General features: G+C 35.5%; 1 protein-coding gene across 4 annotated transcripts in view; it reads right to left on the bottom strand.

Moving 5' to 3' along the window:
• CSMD1 (CUB and Sushi multiple domains 1) overlaps positions 1-26,786 on the bottom strand; it is a 1,186,669-nt gene that overhangs the window by 277,483 nt on the left and 882,400 nt on the right. For all 4 annotated transcript variants that reach the window (XM_032184761.1, XM_032184762.1, XM_032184764.1 and 1 more), the window contains exons 13-17: positions 20,418-20,600; positions 18,264-18,590; positions 16,933-17,127; positions 12,469-12,607; positions 4,904-5,091 (exon numbers count right to left, since the gene is read on the bottom strand). In XM_032184761.1, the coding sequence (XP_032040652.1) occupies positions 4,904-5,091; positions 12,469-12,607; positions 16,933-17,127; positions 18,264-18,590; positions 20,418-20,600 (1,032 nt within the window). The remainder of the gene's footprint in view (positions 1-4,903; positions 5,092-12,468; positions 12,608-16,932; positions 17,128-18,263; positions 18,591-20,417; positions 20,601-26,786) is intronic.

Genomic DNA, 26,786 nt, shown 5'->3' with positions numbered 1-26,786 from the left:
GAATATCCTGAGATGGAAGGGACTCACAAGGATCATTGAGTCCAACTCCTGGCTCCACACAGGACCAACCACCCAAAAATCAGACCACATGTCTGACAGCGCTGTCCAAAAGCTTCTTGAGCTCCAGCAGGCTTGGTGCCATGACCGCTTCCCTGGGCAGCTTGTTCCAGTGCCCAACTACCTTCTCAGTGAAGAACCTTTTCCTAACATACAATATCATATATAAATAATATTTAATTATTCCATTTCATCTATTACATTTCTGATACTGTGGGACTACACAATTTTTTTCTGTTGGAGTAATGGTTATTTGACTTAGCAAAAAGCACAGTATCAAAAACCTGTAATGGATGAACTCAGAAACCACTTGTTATATCTTACACATGCAATCCAATGCATCAAAAATAGAAAGATAATGAACATAGCTTATACAGTTGCATAACTGCTTATGTGACAGAAGAGGTGGTTAGTAATTATGTCCTATAGAAAAGTTTGAACAGTGTATGACAAATAAACCTGAAGCTACACACCGAACAAGGAACAAAATAAAAATAAATAAAAGAACTTAACATCAAATGGAAGTTCATTATTTTTCCAGGACTACCACATGACCTTAGGAATTAAGTAGAAGCATTAAAAAAATAAGGAAAAGACTGATTTATTAGGGCATAAAGTAAAGGTTTTAGAATTATGGATATGAAGGTTGGAAGCAGGACTACAATCAAAAATAACATAAATAATGATTCTACCTTTCTCAGAGTAATATTCCCTTTACCCTTCAGCTATTTTTTCAGTTATGAATTCAGATTTGAAAGCTTATGATCTAGTTTTCATGAGGTATCCCTCCCATAAGATACCTCCTTAAATTCTAAATAAATGTTTCTTTTAGTCTTGACTGCAGGTTCTTAATGCATACAGTACATTGCAGAAGGGAAGCCTGATTCCCTTCACCTGCCTTAAAAGGCTTAATACAGAATCAAAGAACCTTTTTAAGTCTACAATATTCTGCAGTGTACGTGGCCTAAATAAATAAATATTGATTGTGGATGAAATTTTAACTTTAATAAACATTATTTTTTTGAGACAAACTATATTTAGTGTTTTGAGGTATGTTACAGTAGATGGAAGTCCACAGCAGCACGCTTAAAATTCCTTCCTCTTTGAGCATCCTTCAACCTTCACCCAACACATCAACTGCTTTAGGATTCTGAGTCCCGTAAACTCCTATTGGTTTCATTTTGAAACTAAACTGTAACTTTTCAGGTTTTTGCAAGGTGACCAAAAAATGTGGCTACCCTAGCAACTTGCAACTTCTGGCTTGAAATAAAGGTGATGTGCAAATAATGAAGTTAGCTCAGGCAACAGAACTTCATTCTGAAGGGGAGATATTTAGTATTTAATGTTTAGCAAACACCTATAGCTGAAAGTAAGTGATTTTTATTTGCTTTGGACAAAGATTTTTTTCTTAATGGGAGATAACATAAGACACACTTAATAACTGACAGTGCTGAGAGTCCTGACTACAAAAAGACAATCTTAAACTATAAATGAGAAATCTTGACATCATAGTGATAAATTGTGGGACTGGGGATTGAAAAGGTTGATTTAATACTATTTATAACAATTGGATGAATAAATATTAAAATCTGTGAGAAATGCATGTTTTTCCTCTCCCATCCTACATACTGCAGTACTTCCCAAGAAGAGCAGGGAGGAGCAGCTCCCTCAAAAAATGCTCCTTCCACTTCATTCCATGTAGCAGTAAGAATGACTTCAGCAGATAATATTCTACCCTATAATTTAATCATTCTCTTTTCAAAGGAACATAACACACAACCCAAAGCTAACTGCAAAAATACAATCAAAACAGATGTTGCACCTCACTGAATAATTGAAAAATATGAACAGGCATCCTTAAAAACTTCACTCTGTCAATACTGACATTTCATCAAATGTTCATCAACTTTTTAATATGTTAGCTGTATTAGATGCTTCATTTATTATTAAAACGAATATTTTGTAAATGGAACTACAAATGATTTTTATAAACTGGTTTAATTATTGGATGTCATTAGATCTCTAAAGAGGAAATGAATCTTGCTATAAGGCATGAAAGCAAACAACAGTTATATGGTTTCATATACTACATACCTGTATATATTACACACCTATATTTCCCCCTTCATAGTTCAAGTAGTTAAAATCATTAGAAAAACGGAATATTAAAGTGTAAGATTGTTTAGAGATTTTTTAAATAGTACTCATTGCATGAAATGGATGAAGAAAATAAAACAAACAAACAAAAACAGAAACCAAAACATGGCTGGTGCCATAACCATTGCTCCCCATTAAGGCTAGATACTTAGCAGTCACTGTGTTATTCAGAGAATCTCAAAAAATGTTTTGAACAATGGAAGCACTTCATCTGGAAGCAAGAGTGCTACTCTTTGCTATCATTATAACTTCATCCAGAACATCGGTATGGCAGATGTCAGGATGTGATTTCAAGCATTGGAAACAGAGGCCACACAATTAAATTAAGAGGGACCCCATTGAGGGGGGCTCTGGCATCAATTTTAATGCATGAATCAACTAACATACATACAGCTAAAATCTCATGCACCTTGAAACAAAAGGGGCTTGTCCCTGCTGTCTTTTGAGAACAGTTTTGGGCCCCTCGCTACAAGAAGGACATCGAGGTGCTTGAGCGGGTGCAGAGAAGGGCGACGAAGCTGGTGAGGGGCCTGGAGAACAAGTCCTATGAGGAGCGGCTGAGGGAGCTGGGCTTGTTCAGCCTGGAGAAGAGGAGGCTCAGGGGCGACCTTATTGCTCTCTACACGTACCTCACAGGAGGCTGTAGTGAGGTGGGGGTTGGCCTGTTCTCCCACATGCCTGGTGACAGGACGAGGGGGAATGGGCTTAAGTTGCGCCAGGGGAGTTTTAGATCAGATCTTAGGAAGAACTTCTTTACCGAAAGGGTTGTTAGGCATTGGAACAGGCTGCCCAGGGAAGTGGTGGAGTCACCATCCCTGGAAGTCTTTAAAAGACGTTTAGATGTAGAGCTTAGGGATATGGTTTAGTGGGGACTGTTAGCGTTAGGTAGAGGTTGGACTCGATAATCTTGAGGTCTCTTCCAACCTAGAAATTCTGTGATTCTGTGTGATTCAGTCTGTCTGAAGTTATCCCTAGAATTATGCCCAGGTACTACTATATAGAAAGATGATAGTTGGCATGGGTGAAAATCATGCCAGGGTTTGGGCTTAAACTGTACAAATGACTGCAAGACTCAAGCATTTCTAACTTACTGGATCAGACATAGCTCCAGTGACCAGAAATGCTTCTCTGTAATCTTAAAGGGTGAATTAGCTCCAAGTGCAAGGCTGCATGTATACTTGTAAATGTCATCTGTTCCATGTTAAGCTCCTTCTTTTAAACAGGATCCCAAAGTAGACACAATATTCTCTGTGGTCATCAAATTAAGTGAAATATTTTCTAAGCCCTACATACAAAATTGCCTATTCTGTAATTCTTTTTGATGATTCACTACAACAGCGAGAAGACATTTTGCATCAGTCACATTTTTCTCTGGATTGCTTATGCTCTCTCTAAACACCGTATCCTTTCTACTGTATTTCTATTTTGTATTTGTGAATGTAATTTCTCCTTCCACATGTATGCTTAGAATATTTATTTATAGAATTTGTAAGTGTACTCATTACGCTACCAACATTGTTAATAAAATTATCAGATTCTATTGAAGCTAGGCCAGATCAAGGTAGGATCCCTATAAATTCAAGTTAGACAATGAAGTACTAATACTTGTTAAAAGCTCTAATCAAATTTCAAGGTTTGAAGTGCACTGATAAAAAAAGATAAAGAGAGAATATAAAAATGCTGTTCTAAATAATTTCATAATTAGACCTACCTCTTTAAGAACATGTAGAGCAGATATTGTATTACTATTTTTTTTATTATTATTTTTAACAGGAGACAACATGTATTTGATACCAGGTTTAAAATAAAAACACATTATAAAAAAAAATGGGGACAACTGTACAAAATATAACAGCAACCATTTAGTTCAAACACAATAAGGGAAAATCAGCATCTGCACATAACTCATTTGGCATCCTACATTCTGTTCCTTGTCTTTGCATTGCTCAGTGCCCTTGTAGTTTATCATACTATTATCTCCTCAGCCATTACCACATTGTCTGCATCAGAGTTAAAATATTCAGAATTTCCAAATTTTGATGTAGCTATGTAATAGTTTGGGCATTCATACCAGATTCAGTGTGACAGAAAATTCACTGCAGTCAGGTTAGTTTTCAGATAAGACTGCAATAACCGACAAAAACAATGTTATTTGCTTAGCCTATCCACACTAAACATGTGTTCTATTCAGTATTTAAGTGAGTGGCTACACTATCATATAAACATCAGTGACTTCAGAAAGTTTAATATATGCAATTTTATACAACCAATTTAAAGAAAATAGTGTTATAGTGATTCCGGAGTTCACAGATCAATATTATTATGCACTTATTTGCATTTTAGAATCACCACGGATAAGGCTCAATTCTGCTCAGAACTACAAAGTGTATTAAAAATGTAGAAAGATATACACGTAGAGAGAGGCTGGGGCAGGGCAGAATAAACAAACCCAACATATCTTTAAATCCAAGGGTGATTTTCTAAAATTACTTTCCCATAAGCAGTCTGAATAACATACAAGAACTCATGAAGTAAAATTTTACAAAATGACTTAATAGTTTCACAGTCAGTACAATTTGTTCTGATACAAATATAATGACTACAGTTTATTAGTTCCTACTTGTTTGCTATTTTCCAATTGAATGTTATTTTCAAAATTAAATGAAAATCAGAGAAATATCAGACTTACTCTCATAGTGAATTAGAAAGCCAACACTGGAACGACTGTTGTCCGTAGTGAACAGCAGATACATATAATTGCCAGTACTAATAAGGAACTGGGGTGCTTGTGTTCCATGGTATTCTCCAATTAATGGTGATGAATTAGCTGGCCCATCTCTGACTTCCAAAGTGTCATAATTAACTTCAGTCTGAAATCTGAAAAGGAATACATAAGTCTGGTAGGCAGAAGAATGCTCTTAGAAGTTTAACTCACGTTGATCAAAAATGTCAATATATATAAAAATCAGTATATCTACAGCTCCATCAGTGCATTACTGTGAATAACAACTAAGGAAGTTTTTACACATCTTTTCTCTTTTTTCTCTGGTATCATATAAAATTTATAAGGTGTGTACTATACTTCAGATCAACCATATGACTGGGCTTCAAAATGACATCTAGTGAGGAATCTGAGTAGAAAACTCCGAATTGTCTCATAGAAAACTGCATTATGAAGATCCAATAAATTTCTTGCCATCAGATTAAAAAATATTTTGACATTTTTGGAATATCTTCAATAATGTTTCATTATTTTATTTCAACAATTTCCTTATTTGATATTTGGCAAAAACTGTTTTATATATTCAGCTGCTTAATGCTTTAGCCAAAGAATTGTTTTCTATCATAGTTCACTAATTTACTTTTAAATAATTAAATTTTCCTATGAAAGAAAGAAAAAGCATTACAAAAACATTAAACTGAAATCAAGCCCTCATTTTGAAATTTGTTACAGAATTCCTTAGCCTATCTAAATGTGTCAAAAAAAAAGATAGTAAAGACAAGAAGGGAAAAATAAGGAGAGTAACAAGATTTACAAGAATAAAAAAAAAAACTTAAAATCAACAGAACAATCAATATCTGTGCCAATTACTAAGCCACATCACATTTGTCCAGTTCATAAAGCATGTCTGTGTGTGCAGTCATCCACTACTAGCTGTTCTTAAATCAAACAGCTCAAATCTGCTCTTTCTGTAGATGAAACTTTGACTGGCATTTTTCACATCAAATGTATTTCAAGGCAGTTTGTACTTATCAGATACTCTTGTGAACTGCAGCATCTAAACATCACACATCCATTTTCCTATTGAAAAAGTTTCTACTATTACACAGATATCCACACTTGTCTGAATATATTTGCCTGCAAACACAGTATTCTTATTTTTGTAAAATGCTTACCTTTCAGAGCAAGTATAGAAAATGTGTGTTTTGAGATTGTCTTGTCTTTTCCCATAGGGCTTACTAAACCAACTTCTGAGCATGAAAATCTCAGTCCCTGTGCACTTGTTTCATAATGAATGCCCTTAAATTGTCTTGCCAATATGGGATATGTACTTAGTGAGTCTGGAGGTAACAAACTGTGTTCTTGTAATTAAAGACAACAAAGGGGAATTACATGGGACATTCCTTCAAAGTCTAAATAAACTTTATGCTATGTAGGTAATGATGACAGAACGAACGGTTTCCCAGCCAAGCCATTATATTTTACAGACCAATAGCATTAGTATTAAAACCATTTCCACATACATATCAGTATCAGTAATGGAAAGTGAAGATTTAGCGTGTATTCAGTAATCTTTATAGTTCTCATTCTCTCGTGAGTCCCTGAAAACAAAACCACACCCACAAATCTGAAAGTATTTGCTTAACTACAACAGCTAACTACACAAAGCTTGGAAACTCTGATGTGCTCTACATATAACTCTTCTCTCTTCACCCAGGAAACTCTAGATCTGTGGTGCTTTTGACCTTTTTGGGTATGTTGGCTAAAATCCAAGTGACTGCTTTTGCTGCTATCTGCCCTCTCTGACAGTGGAATATAAAGGTTGCATGCATTAAGCATGCTCAAGACCAGTCCCTGGCACTAAAGTCAGCTATCATGGAAGGACATACTTCAGACTCACAGACAGAAAGATATTACTCAGATTTTCTATTATGAATAGTTGCCTACCAGTACTAACTCCTGAACCATGCTTGATAATTCTAATTGGCAAGCATAAAAAGTGTGTTAGCAACTATTTCAACAAGTGTATAAATACAGACTTCTCAAGTCTGGAAAACTCTCTGGTACTGTTTAATTTAGCAGGATAGATAGTCACAGAGAGCATCACTCAAGAACCTGACAGTTATTCAGTACTTTTCCATAATTTCAAAGATTATACATTGATTTACCCTGCAGCTGAATAAGGAAAACAGACACACAGCGCTAGCCTGGTTTTAATACTTTATTTGTACTCATAATGAATGGACTCAAGATCAATACTTCAATATTTAATTTAACAGTTATGTTTGTGAAGAGAACTAATTAAAAATAAAGTGCTCCTAGCCAGCAATTGCAGTTTTCTTAGTAGGGCTGTGTGTGAATGAAGGGTTGCAGACTCTTGCTAGAAAGACAAATCTTTAAGTAACTCCTACAGCAACAGCTACCAATTACAATGATTTTTTTTTTTTTTTCCAGTAGATTCTTATTCATCACAAACTTAGTTCACTTTTCTGATTTTGAGTATTTGGGAGCGCTTTTGGGGACATTTTTTTACAATCTGCATTATCACTGAAACAATACACAAAGATAAATGAATACTGGAAATAATGCATCCTTACTAAGTAAGAAATTTCTTTAGAAATATTTTAATGTTTATTAGCACATTTATGTTGTTAAAAGGTAGGACATTTTCCAAATATTCCCAGAGAATTTTAAAAACTCGTCAATATTGCTATGTAATACTATTTTTCATGGATAGCTAGGTTTTGAATGAAGAGGATTGTTTTATCTACTATTCAATGAGTTTTCACCAATATTCAAAGTACCAAAAATCCTTCAGTCCTGTTGCCTTTCCAGGCATTTGTCATGATGTGAAATGCAGAATGTTTCAATATAAAATGTTCATAGGGTTATTTGGTCATTTGCTGCTATTTCTGGAAAGTTTCTAAGAACTGTAGTAAGATGCATTTGTCTAGCAACGTGAAATCCTCATTAGCTCAAGAGTGAGCTAATTTATATTACAAATATCACTCTCATGGTGCAAAATTTAAATCTGGCAACTGTATCTGTGATGGCAAGACATAGAGCAAAATATAAAAGAGTCCTATTTTTCCCAATCTTGACAAAATATGACAGAATATTGTGCTTGGCAATTAATAGATCATTTTATTTCTTTATTTCATACTGATTTTGCTTACTGCTTTGTAATTTGCTAATGTAGCAAATGAAGCAGATAAGCTTCTTTTAAATTAGAAAAAAGTATTTACCATTCAAGGTAATCTGGGTAGCAAAGTTTTCATGCTAGAAGAAAATAAATACTTTATTGAAAAAGTCATATTATTACCTTATCATACCAAAAGCACAACAATCTTAAATAAATTTATTATATGATGTAGTAAAACTATACAATTTTCTAAACCTACCAGGAACACTGGCATGAAACTCCAATAGAAGCTTCTCTACTATAAGTACATTAGTATTGTACTTAAGAGTAACGTGTATTTGTAACTGTAACATTTAGAGAAAGAAGACCAAATCCTTCTTTTAATAATGCTGATATAAAACTGGATTAGATTAACTGCCTGCCTGCTGTACTTTGAAAATTATACTGGATCAGATTTCTCAAGTTTGTTTCAGGGTAACTCAAAGCTCTTGCTTAATTTCATCACAGTTTGATTTGCACACAATACTCTACAATATTCTTAATTGAATGTGTGTGCATCTGCAGAAAATTCAGTAAATGTAGTTCTTGAACTGGACCATATGGCACAGGAGCTGATGTTTCCCATTACTTTCCTCAGAAATATAATGGTCAAACTGTTAAGGTCTACAGCTACAGGCAGCCCATTTCCTTTAATAACATTAAAACGCTCCATTTTACAACTGTTTGCTTCCACTGAATTCGTGAAGACTTCCTGGAATCTCAGGTTTCTGATAACTAATTTTAAAGAAAAAGGGCAAAGATGGCAAGTAAATACAATCCTATAATTTATATATTGAGATTTTAATAAGAAAACAAACAAACAAAAAAACAGTGACTTAAATTCTGTAACTTCCTGCTGAATACAATGAAAGCAAACAACTTTTATGAACAGCTTTTAACAACACTGTTCACCTTGCCTGTATATTCCACTGTCCCCACTAATGGCATGTCAGGCTGTAACAGTGTCCTGTATTTTTCCCAAACTGAAGAATGTTAATTCTTCAATTGAAATGAATGTTAACTTTACATGGAAGGATGAGGACACCAAACAAATCAATCAAAGTGAGAAATGCAGAAACACACTAAACACATTAAAAAAAATAAAAAGCTTTCAGTTCAAGAATGCCTTGAATTGCAAACTGGGAAAGCACTTTGGGGAAATACAACTGTAGTGGGTTTACGTGGCAAGGTTTTGGTAGCAGGGACCCATAGGGGTGGTTTCTGTGAGAAGGATCTAGAAGCTGCCCCATGTTTGGTAAGGGCCCCACTGCTGACCAGAGCTGAGCCAATAAGTGATGTTGTTTTGCACCTCTGTGCATATTTAAGACAGGGAAAAAAAAAAAAACGCTGTGCCACACAGCAGCTGGGAGAGTGAGAGGAGTGAGGAACGGCCTTGCAGGCGCCAAGGTCAATGAAGAAGGAGGGGGAGAGGTGCTCCAGGCGCCAGAGCAGAAGTTCCCTGCGGCCTGTGGTGAGGACCATGGTGAAGCAGGATGTCCCCCTGCAGCACATGGAGTACCATGGTGGAGTAGGGCTCCATGCTGCAGCCCGTGGAGGAGACCACAGTGGAGCAGGTGGTCCTGCACCGATGGAGGCTGCCGCCTGTGGAAGACCTCTGCCGGAGCAGATTCCGGGCTGGACCTGTAGCCCGTGGAGAGGAGACCACGCAGGAGCAGGTGACCTGGCAGGAGATGCTGCCCATGGCGGACCCAGGTTGGAGCAGTTTTCTCCTGAAGGATGGACCCCGTGGTACGGACCCATATCTGGAGCAGTTCTGGAAGAGCTGCTGCCTGTGGGAAGCCCACGCCGGATCAGTTCATCAAGGACTGTATCCCGTGGGTGGGACCCCACAGCACAGGGGACGAGAGTGACCGAGAAGGAGCGGCAGAGAAGAAGTGCTGTAGACTGACCATAACCCCCATTTCCCTGTTCCCCTGCGCCACTCGGGGGGAGGAGGTAGAAGAGGGTGGGTGGGGGGGGAGGTGCTTTTGGTTTCTTTCCTTTGTTTCTCACTTCTCTAGCTTGTTACTAATAAGCAATAAATCATACTGTCTCCCTATGCTGAGTCTGTTTTGCCTGTTACAATAATTACTGCATGATCTTCTTGTCCTTGTCTCAAACTTTGAGCCCTTTTCATCTTATTTTCTCCCCGTTCCTCTTTGAGGAGGGGAGTGACAGAGCGGTTGTGGTGGAGCTCGGCTGCCCACTCAAGCGGAACCACAGCAATAACACACATTTATCTGTTACAGAATTCTCAGGATTCGGCCCTCATGCTTGTGGTGTAATTGCCTGAGGTAACTAGGAAAATAAAACTTAAAGAAAATGTACAGCATTGAAGAGGCTTTCAGGGTAGGCCATAGCTGCATTATCTGAGCGTTCCCTAGGCTCCCAACCTTAGATGCTTTTGCGCTGGGGAAACTTGGTGTGCTAGCCCTAAGGAACAGTATGGAGCATAGAGTGGAGTGGAGACACCACGGCTAGGCTCTGTAACCAGGTGGGGACTCTATTGTTCTTGTGCACACCGAGACTGATAAGCTGCACTTTTTGCCACCCTGAGCCAAGGACCTGTCATGTTTTGACAAATGCTGTACCCTAGTGTACTTTTTGCTCATTATAATATCATTATAATACCAAAGCACACCTCCATCCCAAAAGCTACCCGCCTCCAAGGTGCGACCACCCCTTACTGAGCATGCGCTCTGAATTTCTTGGAGCCTATTACTTTAAATGGAGATAGGAGAACTTTTCATGAATTATAACTAAGAAATGCTTGACTAGAGTCACTCAAGCTCCACTTAAAAGATAGAAAATAATATAAACTGGCCTAAGAGAGAGGGGATGTTAGGGAAGATACCACCATCAGGGGAGATACCATCCCAAGGGAATACAACATCCATCCAAGGACCCCCTGACTCCTGGGACCAGTCGATGGGCTGAGCCTCTCTTCACCCCCCACCCATTGGGACGCCTTTGGGTGAGATTTGAACACTTGGTTATAAATCTCTCTAGAGTCTTTGATCCTTTTAACACATTTATTTCTAGGCTGTGCACCTGTAACACCTGTAACACCTGTGTATTTCATGCATGCTAGCTTGCTTTTGCAGACAGTCACTATTGCCGGCAATCCAAAGAACCTGTGTACCTGTTGCTGTAATAAATCACACTTGATTGCATTGTTATAGCTCTCATTAAGTGCAACTAGGGAAAGGTTGGTCATATGTTATTGGTGAATCCGTGACCGTGATAGAATCCAACCAGAACCCAGACGGTTAACACGTTATTGGTGAATATCCAACCAGACCCCAGACGGTTAACGCGTTATTGGTGAATCCGACTAGTTCAGTACCCTGAAATCGACCGGGCCCATAACGGTTAATCAGCTACACCTCTTAACGCGACAATGCTCTTGTCCACAATTCTGCATTTTTTGTCCCCATAAGGAACACAATACTAAGTAAGATGTATCTTAGGTTTGACACAGTAACAATCACTTTTACATTCTTCTGCTCTTTTCATTCATTTTCATACATTTTTGTCTCTGCTCTTAGACACAGAAGGCTTGTAAATCTGTCACTGAATCATTTTACTCATCACTGTTGGCTCTCGCTGCAAAGATCAAAACTAGACATAGATTATTGCCTCTGCTTGAGTGACAGAAAAACAGGAAGGCCTGTACAAGAAGACACTGCAGCTTAGCTCCAGGCACTGTCTTTAATACTATCCTGCGCATCTTTGTGCCAAATTGAGCATCTAGTGTGATATTAGTATCAAGTAACTAAGCAAATGGAGATTTTTATTTATTTTTTTTAAAATACTTATTTTACAAAGATGTCCAAAGGTGAAGATTTTCAATATTTTAATTTAATTTTAAAGAATTTTTCTTTCTTTGAAAACTACAGTCACAATTTTGAAAGATTCTTGTATGGTTAGTAAAAAGATCTAATTGAGGTCACAATACTTACAAAAAGATTAAACATGCTGCAGTTCACATTCCTGCTGCTTAAATGTAGTCTCACTACCTCCTGACTCCATGTAAGACTGGACTGAAAATAATTCCCCTTCAAAAATAATCATTATTCCAGAAGAACCTGCATGCTACACAGGGACATAATCCCCATTTGTTCCAGAAGGTCTAATTTAGGTCCACACTGGGATAACATCTTTAAAAATTAATCAGGCTGACCATCTCAGTTGGATTATACTTTAGAATGAAACTGTGTTAGCATATAGCATTCTAATATACACTGAATTTCTTGTATTTTAATAAAATAATGTCAAATATTTTTCTTCATTGCTAGAAAAGATAATTTGTGCTCATAAGTTACTTGATATTTGCTATTATGATTCTCACCTGTCGAAAGTGATCTTAATGGAATGTCCTGGTCTTGCTTCAATCACCCACTCGCAATTAAGTGAATCCTTATAATATCCTGGCCACCCTGGTGGCAATATAACACCACTAGATGCTGTCAAATGTCCACCACATGGTGCTGGAAGAAAAAAACAAAAAACAAAACACATGTATACTTGTATCACAAATGCTATTTCTAATTCAATATTGTAAATATTCAAAAAAAAAAAAAAAAGATATACGAAAGTCAAATAATAAAAAAAAAAAAAGAAAAAGAAATTTAATATATAATGCTACTATTTTTATACATTCTGTTGTGTTATGCTCTTTTCCTGAGCACTTACGAGCACCTTCTTTTCCTCAGTCTCTTAAGTCCTGAATTATCATGGTTTATCACTACACATATCTTAATACACAGAGCATGACACTTGAATCTGCCAGCCTTCCTTTTGTTGAAAAGCACATATTTCATTAAAAATAATATACTGACATATTTTAGTTCTGGTATGATTCCACAGTTATGTGGAAATATCATACAAATTGATCCAAGTCATTTATAGTGAATTATTTTCATTATACTGTGCCATCTAATACCTTATTGAGTGTATTATTATTGGTGTAAATATTCCATTGAATCACAGAACAGATGAAGTTGGAAGGGATATCTGGAAATCATCTACTCCTGCTCAAAGCAGGGTCAATCACAGTAGATGGCACAGAACCATGTTGTTAGGGCCATGCCCTCTCTCCAAAGGCAGAAAATCCACAGGCTCTCTAGGCAATCTGTTCCAGTGTTTGATCACTCTCACAGTAAAAGGTTTTTCTTATGTTTAAAAGTAATTTATTGTATTTCAGTTTGCGTCCTTTGTCCTGCTACTGGACAATTTTCTTTGCATCATGGAATCAGGTATTTATATACTTCAACAAATTTTCTCCGGAGCCTTCAGCATTCTTTTTTTAGTCTAGGCAACCCAAGTTGTCTCAGCCTTTTCTTGTATGGTGGATTCTCCAAGCTCTCAATCATCTTTGTGACCCTTCACCTGACTCACTGCTGTGTGTATATCTTGTTTCTACTTGGGATCCTAAGCTTCTGTATGCAGCTCTGTAGGCAGAGGATCACCTGCGCTGAAGGAAGGACTTGGCATTTCCTCTCATTGAACTCCATCTTGGCCCAATTCCACAGCCCATTAAGGTCTCTCTAAACATCAGGACAACCATATCATTTATCAGCCACTACTCCAAATTTCCTGTCACCTGCAACTTGCACTCAAGTTGCACTCCGTCCTGGTGATCAGTAGTGATCATTACTAAAGATTTTAAACAATGTTGGACCTGATATTGATCCCTGGGGTACACCACTAGGGGCTGGTCTCCAGCTGCACTTTGTGCCACTCACTGATCACAACCTCCTCAGCTCAACAGCTCAGCCAGTCTTCAATCCACCTTGTTGTTCACTTGTCACCATATTTTAACAGTTTGCCTACAAGAACCTTGTGTGATAGAGTGCTAAACACCTTACTAAACCAAGATTTCAAATATCCATTACTCTCCCCTCATCCATCAGGCCAGCCATCTCATTGCACAAGGATGCCAGGTTGGTCAGGTATGATTTCCTCTTCATAAATCCATACTGACTCCTCCTAATCTTGTCCTTCAGTATTTGAAAATGGTTTCCAGCAATTTTGTTGCATCACCTTTTGCAATGATCAAGGTGAGACCTGTAGTTCCTCAGATCCTCCTTCTTTCCTTCCTTGAAGATGGGACTGAAATTTCCTTTTTCCAGTCCTCTCAAACCTCCCCTAGTCGTAGGACCTTTCCAGTACACTTGAGAGTGGCCTTTTTATGCTACTAGCTGGCTTCCTCAGCACTCTTCAGTGCATCCCATCAGGCCCATTCTTGCACACCAAGTTTGTTTAACCTAATCCTCCTCCATAAAAGGAGAAGTATTGTAACAGGGCTATGAAAGTAAGAAGGCTAGGCAGGGAATATTTTTCAGAGCAGGATCAGAGGACTTTGGCACAGGATTAAACAACATCAGAAAATACCAAAGACATTTTGAGAAACATGAGTCCATTAAAAAATTAAGCTGTTATAGCACAGAGCATTGGGATCTTATAGTTTAACACAGGCTATGGAGCAGTCTAAAAGAGGAAGGCTTTCAAGGTCAGGTAAATTTGTCTTAGTATCATTTGTATTACACTCAAGTAGTCAGTGATATCATTATCAGCAAGTTCCATATTGCTGTGCCCGGAATCTTTTCACTTGTCTTCTGTTTCTCTAAGTAGTGACAGGCAAACCTATTATGCCATATGGAAATTAATAGTAAAATGAATTTGTGAGTAGTAAATGAATACTTCCAGTTTTGATTCAATGCTTTTTTATGAAAATTGAACTCAGATATATTATTTTAATTTCATTCATGACTTGCACTTATCTCTGAGAAGTTTTTCCAGATTTAAAAAAGTGGGGGAAAAAAGAAACACATAAAAATGAAACATACACAGTTCATTGTCTCTGGGGCAAAACGATCACCCGGGAAAATGGCTTTTATTTTATAAGTGTAGATCATCTGATGAAGAATGAATTGTATTCTATGCCTTTTATTTTTAATTAAATTTGGTTGCATTAGAAAAAAGAACAACCAGAAGACTGCTGACCTTCACCTGATTTTAACACATCACCTACTTCACATATTTCATGTATTGCTTGTTAAAGAGATTGTTAAGTATGAAGAGACACAAAGCAGAGCAACGAGAAAAAACAACAGTTGCTCAGAAATCTCAGACAACCAGAAGTAAACTTTATTACTTCTAAACAAACTAGTAAGGATGCTTGCTCCATACTATAAACAGAAACTCCTTTAATTATCAATTAAAAAGCAAATCCACATCAAAACAGAACAAATCTTGAACGCAACTTTAAAGAACCATACTTCCTTCTGCATCAAAATGAAGAAATAGACAAAAATATACTACCCCCAAAAACCATAAATAAATAACTAAATAAAAAGTCGAATCCTTTTGTTACTAATAACTAGGTTAATGTCTAGTAGGGTTCACAAGAAGGATAACTGAGTTTAAGCTGTGCCTATGTATTTTCTTACAAAGTCATTTTTGTGTTTTTGTTTTCTTTCGCATTTTTTCCCTCATAGTGGCTCCTTTATGGGTTTGTAGAAGAAAACTACATGAAGATTACATTGAATATTGTATTAGTTATATGTATAAAGTTTCAGAATGAGAAAAAATTGTTTGATGAAGAACCACCCCTTGCTCTGTGCCTTGGAGTGGGATGATTTTGCTTTAAGAAAAACAACAACAACAACAACAACAACAAAAAACACCCTTGCTCCACAGAGTAACTCATTACATGGCTTAATCAGGTGAAGAAATCTTTCTAATACATCTATATTTGCAGGCACCCCACCTACCAGACTAACATTTTTTTCCATTATCTCTATATTTTCTTAGAAATACAGTCTTATCAGAATTGAGTTACCAAATTGCCCAAATAACAAAAACAAAACGAATGCAAGAAAGGGTAAAAAAATGCTGCACAGCAGGTACCAGAGACAGTGAGAAAAAATGTGTGAGAAACAACCCTCCAGACACCAAGGTCAGTGAAGAAGAAAGGGTAAGAGGTGCTCCAGGTGTTGGAACACAGATCCCCTGCAGCCCTCATTTCATTGAGTGCCTGACTGCATAACTATTGTTTACAAGAAGACATACAGCTTTCTGAACGTTACTTTTAACAGAAACACACAAGGTGTTTATTAAACATGTCTTGCCATAGTATGGAGTACTTGCCATAGTATGGAGTACTGTCACTGTTAAGCATCAAGGAATCAGCCTATTTTCTCACTTTTATCTCACTGTATTTCATTCTACAGAGAAATATAACGTTAGTCTGTTTACTTATGTAGGCAAGAACAAGCATATAAATTCAGAATTTTTGGATGAAATATTTTGGGAATATAATGAATATTAAACATAGCTCTGATTTTCACTGTAACTCTAAAGAAAAGAGGTACTGCAGAGTAGTATGTTACATACAGAGTTTCAGGTATACCTTTGCTGTGAGAAAATTAAACGTGCACATTTTTAAAAATGAATTTTAAATAGAAACTCACTTCACATTTCTATGTGATAGATAATTATGTTCTTCAGTATGCTACAGCCAAAACTGCTATAGCAGCTATAACTCACAACCAGGTAATGATGGTGACTGTCAGAATTTGAAGAGAATAGCAACCGGATTTTTAGAATGCTAATTTATTCCAAGAATATAAAAGCAAGCTATCTTGTTTCTATTATTGCTCTCTCATTTGACTAGAAAAGTGTTAAAATAAGACAAATAAATAACTTCAGCTACAGCAGTCTCATTTGTGTATGAAATGTGAAAAGCAAGCTAAAATTAAATATCTTAATTATTCAAACTGTAGGTGCAAACTAAAGATTGTGCCCTTACCTTCACAACGTGGGACAGCAGAGCTCCACACTACATTTCCATCCTGCATAATGCATGTTATGGATTCAGAGCCTTGGGTCTTCACAAAGCCATCATCACAATGGAAAGAAACAGAACTTCCCAGAAGGAACCTGTCTCCAAAACGCTTCCCATTTATAGGGATACCTGGATCATGGCACTCATTCTGACCAAATGCTTATTAAAACAAAATAAAACAAAACAAAAGAACAACTAATAATAGTAATAACAACAAAAACAACAACAGTAATAATACAAACCTTCTAAACTCTGTTACCTTGGGGGGACAAGAGGAGGAGGGAGAGAGAGGGAATAACCTTTGATAAGCAACAAGATTACAATATAATTGAAAGTTCTGGAAATGCCCCAGTACAAAATCTGCATTGGATCTGATGATATTCACAACAATGCAACATACTTCAGATTCTGAATCTTTTTAGATGTGTGTGGTTTAGATAAACAAAAACACTGTGCTTAAATTTCCCAACTGTTTGCCTCTCACACATCTCCATGTGGGGGGTGTTCTCCTCAGTGACTTGTTGAGAACAGTATGGGTGTACAAAAAGCTAGAGGATCTATATGTCTTTCAGGAGGTGTGTGCAAGGGAACCCACACTTCAGGAAAAGGGGTGAGTGCTTGTAACCCGTGCCCTGTGTCTGTAAATCTTTACAGGGCAGGGTGGAGATAGATTAGAACAGAAAGGTGTTTACAGATTTATAGGTGGTAAGATTTGTAAGCATCTAAAATTGTGGTTTATCTGTTGTATCACTGATACTGATCATGTCTGAACATGAGTCAGCAAAGTAACCTTGCCACTAAGAAGGCTAACAGTATTCTTCGATGTGTTACACAGAGTATCAGGACAAGAGAGTTGATCCTCCTTCCCTTCTACTCAGCATTGGTGAGGCCTCACCCGGAGTACTGTGTCCAGTTCTGTCACGTGTCCATCCCCCCATTCCCAAGACATACTGGGAAGCGTATGTCCACCTCTTTTCAGTGGTGCCCAATGCCAAGACAGAGTTACACGCTTTGCATTTATAGCAGTTTCAACCAAAATGGGCCTCAAATAACGAAGGGAAATTCTCAGTGCTATCACAATTAAATAAATAAATGATAAAATTTCAGATAAGCTAATAAAAGGAGTATTAGAAAGACAGCTGCAAGCACTGCAGTTATACAAGTATTACAATTTTGTATGTTCCCCTTTTCTGGGGCAATTCACTTCTGCATTATAAATACAAATACATTCTACTTTTCACTGTTATGATGAAAGACAGCTTGACAAGACATAAAATAAAAGCAGAGTTTCTTACTTGTGTAAGTGATATTAAATCCTCTTCCAGTTGTAGAGTGATCTGACTGAAATTCAAGTCTTACTATGTGCCCACTGCTAGCCAACTGAGAAGGTACCTCATTTCCAGAAAAAGTGCCAAGAGGTGGTAAATCTGAAATCCCATCATCTTTCACAGTGAGATAGTCAAATTGAGGTTCCACATCAAAGTCATTGAAAATCAGATGGATTCTGCTTCCTGGCTCTGAGATAATCAGCCAAACACAGTTCATATTGTTCCCATACTCCTCAGGATAATTTGGTGAAAGAATAATTCCAGACGGTGTGGTGAAGTTGAAGAAACATGAGACTAAAGAAAACAACAATATATTCTTAAAATACTCCATAAACACTACGAACATTTGTCTTTCTATTCTTGTGGAATAGAGTATTTTTGAAAACTAGATTTGAAAACTACTACACATACAGCCTGGACATAAGATTGTTAGAGCATTGCAGGTTTTAATTCCCCCTACGGTATTAAGTGCCTGCACAAGAGCTTGCAAAATATTAAAAGAAATACATAGAGAATGCCAAAGAAAGAAAAAGTACTGCTTGGTGTGTCAGAATTCGGAAGAATTGGTAGGTTAGTTTGTTCCAAAGTGAAAATGCAACCTCCATTTATTTTATTTTATTTTATTTTATTTTATTTTATTTTATTTTATTTTATTTTATTTTATTTTATTTTATTTTATTTTATTTTATTTTATTGTATTTGCTGTTAACAGAAAAGAAATGTGTTCGAAAATGTATTTAGAAATCCGAAAGAATTAAACAGAAGGGCCAGTCTGTGTCTGTAGCACACCAAGTTCATGCTGATGCAAAGATTAGTACAAATGCTGTGCCTTAGTCAAGTACTCTTTAAAAGTATATAGCACAAACTTAACTTCCTGTTTCCCTTTGTTAGTATAGGGTGATTAAACAGAAATGATTCCTAGCTTTCCACCTTTTTCACTCTTTTGGGTCAATTTTCACCAACACAATTCCTAACTATCTTGGAGTCATGATCTTGAAGCTGTTACTCTAGTAAAAAGAGCAGTACATTCAGAAAGACGAAGGCTTACTGCACGGTAATTAACACAAAGGATAACTATTACTCAGCTCTTGAATTGCATCAAAATTGAGTTTAATGTTATAAATACATGTTGTAAATTCTGGTTCCATTACCTTTCATAGGGCATGTGCACATCAAACAGCAGAGCAGTAAAATATTCTAAACTATTGTCAACTAATATACCAACCCAACGCAGCATAGTGCTATGCCAAAACACAACTTCTGTTTTCAAAAGGATTGCAGCCACGGCATCTCATGGCCAGGCTTTATGTGCTTACACACATTCCAGCATTATACAGGCATATAGAGGCTGCTTCCATTCACACAGAAAGCTCACTCAGCTTGCTAAGTCCTGTAACCAATACAGCTGCAAAATACATATACATCTAAGCAGAACAAGACACCACACTCTGTTTTGAAAATCTAGTACTGAATTGTAAGACTCCTTATAGAAAAGGTAACGCTACCTGGAGAACTAAGTGCCTAAGTGTACACCTGTGTACTTAAAAAGATTTACTCTATTTTACCATAGAAGAAGGGGAAAAAAAAAAATGTTATCTATTTAAATCCATCTACAAGCTTACCTACAAACATATTTTATCTTTTCAAACAAAATTCATGTTTAATAATCTCAGCCCCCTTTTTCCACATTGGATATCCTCATATTCCTTAAACACATATTCATGTTTTGTTAGGATATCAAGAAAACAAAACAAAGCAACATAAAACATTTTTTTCTTATAACTGTAGACTGCTTTGCAGTGCGAGAATCAATGCATGTGCCACAGTTCTTTTGAGAACTTACATGCTAAGTGTTCAATTAGAGTCTTTTGTATGGCACTCATTTGTATTAAAAATGTTAAATGATAAAAATAAATACAAAATGAGGGGATGAACATTCTAAAACTGTCTATGTGATGGTAACCATAAATGAGGTACTATGAAGCCAACTAAGAAAAATACATGACAGTTAAATGCCTTCAAGGTCTTTGAAATGTTTTCCTGCTGGCTAGTAAAAAATGCTAAGAAAAGCAAGAGGTCAGAAAATGATTACAACAAAGAAATAATAATAATAATTCTTACAAACACAGCTGGGTTTGTTGCCAGACCACTGGTTGTTTTGTTGACATGTAATCGTTCTCTCTCCCACCAGTTCAAAAGCTGCTTGACATTCAAAGGTAAGTGTGTCTCCATGCAGAAAACTACTGCCAGTCCTTTTCCCATATGATGGAATTCCAGGGTCTCCGCAACCTCCTTTCTCAATTTCTGAATATCAAAAAATTCAAACACAATAGTAAGGAAAATATATTTGTCAACAATTTACATGTCAGTAAAAGAGGTGCCTTCAAAACATTTGACATTATGCTTTAAACTAGTATTTACAGTTGAAAATGAACGAGAGGTAGGTTCTTTAAAACCACCTACAAGATGGCTTAGGATCCTATGTCTTTTCACAGATCAATAACTTCCATACCTGCATCGCTGAAGATACAAAAATCCTCATGTTTAATGGTATGACTGCACTGAAATACATCTGATTTCATGGTAGAATTATAAATTCATCTATAGTCTCCATTCTATCATGGACATATATTAACATATACATCTTATTTCTGTAATGAAGTACTAGTAATAAAGAATCTAATTTAACTTTCAAATCTGCAATTCATTAGATAATGCTATTAGCAATAAAATTAAAAGTACATAATTTACTCATAAATTATATTGATTTTATTTAAAGCACCAAAATACCATAAACACCAAAATATAATAAAATTGAAGAATTATTTTTAAATCTCATACTTCAAATGAGAGCCATTTTTTTTGCCAGCTGTGTTCAGCTACACTGAAAAAAGATTAACAATTTAGATCATACTTCCTAGACACCCTCTAGAAGATCTGCTATTTAAATAATATTTATTTTGTTGATATGGAATGCATGTGTAGATAAGAATATAAAAATCTAGTCTTATGAAACATATGAATAACAAGAATATTAAAGACAGGAAATGTAAATATTAAGTGCCTGTGCTAGAAATGCTGTATCATCTTGCAAATTACTCTACAGTTTGCTGCCCATTGAAAATGAAGAATACATTTCTTTGCCATTAAATTTAAAAAAGTTTTGACATTAATTTCCATCTATGCAGCAACCATAATAATGAAGCACATCTGGTTCTATAAACTGTGTTGCTACATCTGTAGTAAAATGATGTGAACCTCATTCAAATGAACTCAGCAATAAAATTTTGAAGTTATTTAAACGTTTCACAGTTTAATTCAAGGTATGAAATTTGAAATATTCAGGATATCAAGAAAATTCAACTCTCAGAACAGTATTAAGTATTAAGATAATTTAACATAATTAAAAACGTCTGCTGTCATATATTGCTAAAACTATTAATATTAAAATCTGGCAGAAGCATTCAACCTGGCATGCTAAGTCCAAAAGAAATTTTAATATGCAGAATGGCATTATTATGGTACACATATTCATACTCTATGCTCACAACCTTGAAGAAGTTCTGAACAGATTGTTGAGAAGCACGTATGGTACATTTCACAGCAGAACAAGTTATTCATCAGGGTAAAGAGAGGTACACTTTTTTTTTTTTTTTTTTTTTTTTTTTTTTTTAATATTAAAATAAGACTTTGAAAAGAAATTTGTTCCTTTTATATCTATGAATTCAGAGCAGTCCCAGAGTCAGATGTTTTACTGAATAATTGTCTTACCAGAAAGCCAGAATGTATCAAATGAATGAAAACATCTTACAAAAGTCCACTACACAAATATATTAAAACAGCAGTGGAATAATATCAGAAATAGTCTGATACTGGAAGAATATCTGAAATTATCAAGGATTGCATATTTTATCTTTAAAAATGCTTTAAAGTAGCTTCACCTGCATGATCCTAGTGAGACGTTTATTCTTAATAGTACAATGGAGCACTGAAAACTTGTTTGTTCCCAGTTGTCCACACACTACATGAAAATGTGGAGAGCTACAGAAAATTAGAACCCATATTTTGATTTTATTTTAAAAATTCGTCTCCTCCATTGATAGCAGAGCTACATCTAAAGCAGTACGTGTGAATGATCAACACTCTTTTGAAAAACCTGTTGTGTATTGGAGGTCAGGGCAATACTGTCTCAGAGCAGAAGTGTCAGGAGGCAAACTGTCTGCAGGGTCTTGCAAAGTCACTGCTCAAGAATTATCCCTTTAGAGAAAGCAACAAGTGTTTATTTCCATGGATACAGAGGAAGTACCACAATATTTTTAATTAATGAATTTACTGAAGTAGAAGATAGATCAGGATGCTTTCTAACTCAGGAGATACACGAAGCCCTAGGAGTGGGTTATGGATCAATGAACCAAAACTTTTAACAGAAGTTACCTAAAATTAAACTTTCTGACAGGTTGAGAATTCATTTTTTTTATGGGAAGTTAGTACAGTATGTCTTTGGTCAGAATTGAGGTCTTACTTCTAAGTAATTCACTTCTAAGTGAATACTTAGTGTGTCTTAACATATCACCTTTCATACATGAATGACCAATTTTACATGAGGTAGAAATATAACCTGAATTTTTAAATCTCTTATTTGAAAGCATAAATAAACAATTAAAATATAAAAACTAATTTCAGGTGAAACTTTTAAATACTTTTATTATTCAGAAATATAAAACTTTAATAAAATCTGTTTGCCTCAAAAAACATATTTCAGTGTTGCATTTGCAGTTAAAATACATTAGAACAAATTTTTTATCAAAGTATTTTACATTGAAAAGACAAATATCTCATAATAATGTCAAAATGAAATGTATTAACTTTATTTCTATCTCAGCTTCCAGGGTTTGTGTTTGTTTGTTCAACATAAAAACAATTCAGCAAATGTCACAACTTATAAGACACTTTTGAGAATGTTTGATTTGCATTTTGGCAATAAAACATTTGAAAGATTCCATCCAGCTCTAGGAATCTACAGCTTCTCAAAGCTTGGGGTGAAGACCATCTGCTATTACAGAGAATTTATATTAGTAAAAAAAAACCAAATTATTCAGCTTGTCTGAAATCATCTATTTGAATTTAATGGATAGCATTCACTTGTAGCTTCAAGTTTCATACAAATTTCCTGGTATGAAGATTTACTATAACATACACATAATTTCTTATTCATATTAAATTATGGGTGTTATTATCAAGCCCACATTTTTAGATCATTTAATATTCTACCAATTAATTTAACTGTGACATAAAAAAATCTAATTTTCACTCCACGAAAGCAGAAAGAATTCCCAAGTTAGATATAGTAATAGATATATTACTATATATTAGTTAGATATAGTTTCCACAGTTATTCAGTTCAATGTCTTTCCTTGCTCTTGAATTACAATTTACTAATGCAGGTACTAGACAATTTCCTTCCAAAACATTTGAAAAATACTAAATCCACAAAAAGCTTTTTTTTAGCTAACTGAATTTCTCACAGATGCACTGACTGCAGACAGAATGTATGTACTTTTGTCTTTACTGAAGATCTAGCTTTCCATCACATACCTTAATGACAGAACACAACTAGGGAATAAAAAGAAGGTTAAATTATGGATTTTGTATTTATACATATCACAGCATCACAGAATCACATACTATTTGTTTGCATCTAGATACTATAGACATGTAGTCATTTCCACATTTCTCTGTCCTCTGGAATTTGACGCAGCCTTTATTTCATTGTCTCTTGTCAGTCTCAAAAAAAACATTTTTTTATTATTATTATTTTTTTAGCATAAATCATACATGTATTCATTTGTTTCTGGTTTTCATGGATTCTTTTGGTAGTCTGGGGAAAGAGACTTCTCATCTTGTTTGTAAACTAGAAGTATTTACTCAATTTCAGTGAACAGTCTCTTTAACGTTGGAAGAGAGACATGATCAGCGATTTTCTGTCAGGAAGATCATATCCCTCTGAATTGAATCAAAGACATTTCTGGTGCTGTGTTTTGTTTCTTTCAAAGGAAGAAATATGGCAATTCTAAAGTGATATTAAGCACCTAAGTACGTACTAAAACTAATACTTGAAAGGTTTCATGTTACAGTTCTGGTCTTTTTAATGAAAAGATTTTGTGTTACTTTGATCCAGGTATCTGAAATACATAATAAAATGCTAATGGATCTTAACATTTTGCAGTCTTTAATTTATTTTTTAGTCATGGTAGTAACTTGCTTTTTTTTTTTTTTTTTTTTTCCCTTGTTACTACATTACAAATGCACAGTTAAAATCAATTCCATAATACCATGATATTTTCATTCACGCTATCTGATATTCTAGCTTAGATGATCAGTGAATCATAATCAAATCAATAAATCTGTAACTAGATACATCTTTTCTCTATAGAGCATTAATAATATCCTCACACATAAATAGTCAAACTTCAGTAGCTCAAGGTCTGCCAGATAGTCAAAGTTAATACCTTTAAAGTCTAAATTCATGAATTTGACTACATATTTGACTACATTTTGTAATTATCATCCAAGACAATTTAAGGGAACCTATAATCTGAAAACTGGCAGGTGCACATTTAAAAAAAAAAAATAATAATAAAAAAAAAATAGTTTGGAAGTTTATTTCTGCATCAAATTGGACCTTTTCAGTTTAACATCTAAACTCTTATAACAGGTCATAAATGTTTGTGTTTAAATACAAGAAAAATGATGACTTTGTTTATATCTTCTTTTTACCCTAGAATCAGAATGGTTAGGGTTGGAAGGAACCTTAAAGATCATCCAATTCCAACCCCCCTGCCACGGGCAAGACACCTACCACTAGATCAGGTTGCCCAGGGTCCCATCCAACCTGGCCTTGAACACCTCCAGGGATGGGGCATCCACAGCTTCTCTGGGCAACCTGTTCCAGTGCCTTGCCACCCAAAGTGTAAAGAATTTCTTCCTTACATCTAATATAGAATATCTACCTGCAGTGACATTTAGAATACCTGACACAGCAGACTCTGACACTTGAAAAACACTTTCCTAAGTTTAGAACAGACAGAAAAAATATTGTTGTGCAGAACAGACTTTGATATAACAGATGCTGTGTTTTAATTATTCCCACTTATATTATTTATTGTATACCATAATGCTTTAAGGTGATCTTTGCATTGATCTCAATAATAAAATCTATTTGGAGCAGTAACATATTGTATTTGCCCTACATCTTTTATCTGAATGTTAGAATTCAAATCTGAGTCCCAAGCAATGTCATTTAAAGCCTTCTTAATGAAAAGGAAGTAATATATAAAAAGACAAAGTCTGCAACTGTACTGTGACATAAATCCAGTATGTTTGTTAAATCCATCATATTTGACAGGCAGAAGAGTTATGAGTAGACACGTTACAAATGAGGTAAATAGACATTACTTCAACCTACACATACGTTCTTCCCTGTCTTCTTAGGGAATACCACAATTCTTCAATACAACAATTAAATTACACAATAAATATTTTAAACTGTAAGTACTTCTTCATTGGCAGGAACAGAGAGCTTGTCTTTCTAGGACTTCAGCACAGGAAAAATAAAAAGCAGAATCAGCAATGGTTTTACCACTCCTGAAAAGATTTACAGATTGCAGTTGTAAAAGATTTGCATAGCAAATTTATGATGGAGCAGAGAATTCAACTAAGTATCCCTAAATACTTTATTCCTCTAAAGTACATTTTTCTTGTTTCCACAGGAAACCATGGTGGTCTATAGAAATAGACCATCTGCAAATTATGCAGGAGCTTTCAGTATTATAAAACAATAGTTTCAGTATAGGAAAAGGAACCAGAATTTACAAAAGGCCCCTTCTGTTTAATATGATTTTTCTTTTTAACGAGGCAGAAAGCTAGCCTTACAAATACCTGAGGAAGCACAAAAATGCTACTGTTTATATGGAAAAATGTTTCAGCCTTCTTTGAAATGCATGTGTAATACTGGTTTCCCAAATACCAATACGTTGTTGAAAATTATGGGAATTTGAAAATACTGACAGATAAAGAAACCCCTATACAGAGAGAGAGAGAGAAAGAGAGAGAGAGATTGTGAGAAAGATAGAGAGCGCGCGTCAGGAATACTGAAGAGAACAGAGAACATAGGTAAGAGAATGAAATTATTATATATATATATATATATATTTTTATATATATATATGATTCCTGCAAAGGAACATGGGAATAACTACTGAAAGTGAAAAATAAATCAAAATTAACAGAAAAAAAAATATATATTTCAAATAGCACATATTTAGACTGTAAAGCTGGCTATTAAAGCTAAAATGTGGTTGGCCTATAGCTAAAAACAGAGTGGCCTTACAGGGTAATTTCATAGGTGATAACAATTTTAATATTATTCCAGTAAATTCCTTCAAAGAAAAGATACAATACAATTTACTGTAAATCCCCAACTATAAAAAG

This window comes from Aythya fuligula, chromosome 3 (genome assembly GCF_009819795.1).
Source record: "Aythya fuligula isolate bAytFul2 chromosome 3, bAytFul2.pri, whole genome shotgun sequence".
Classification (NCBI taxonomy): domain Eukaryota; kingdom Metazoa; phylum Chordata; class Aves; order Anseriformes; family Anatidae; genus Aythya; species Aythya fuligula.
This window is presented reverse-complemented; position numbering and strand designations above follow the sequence as displayed.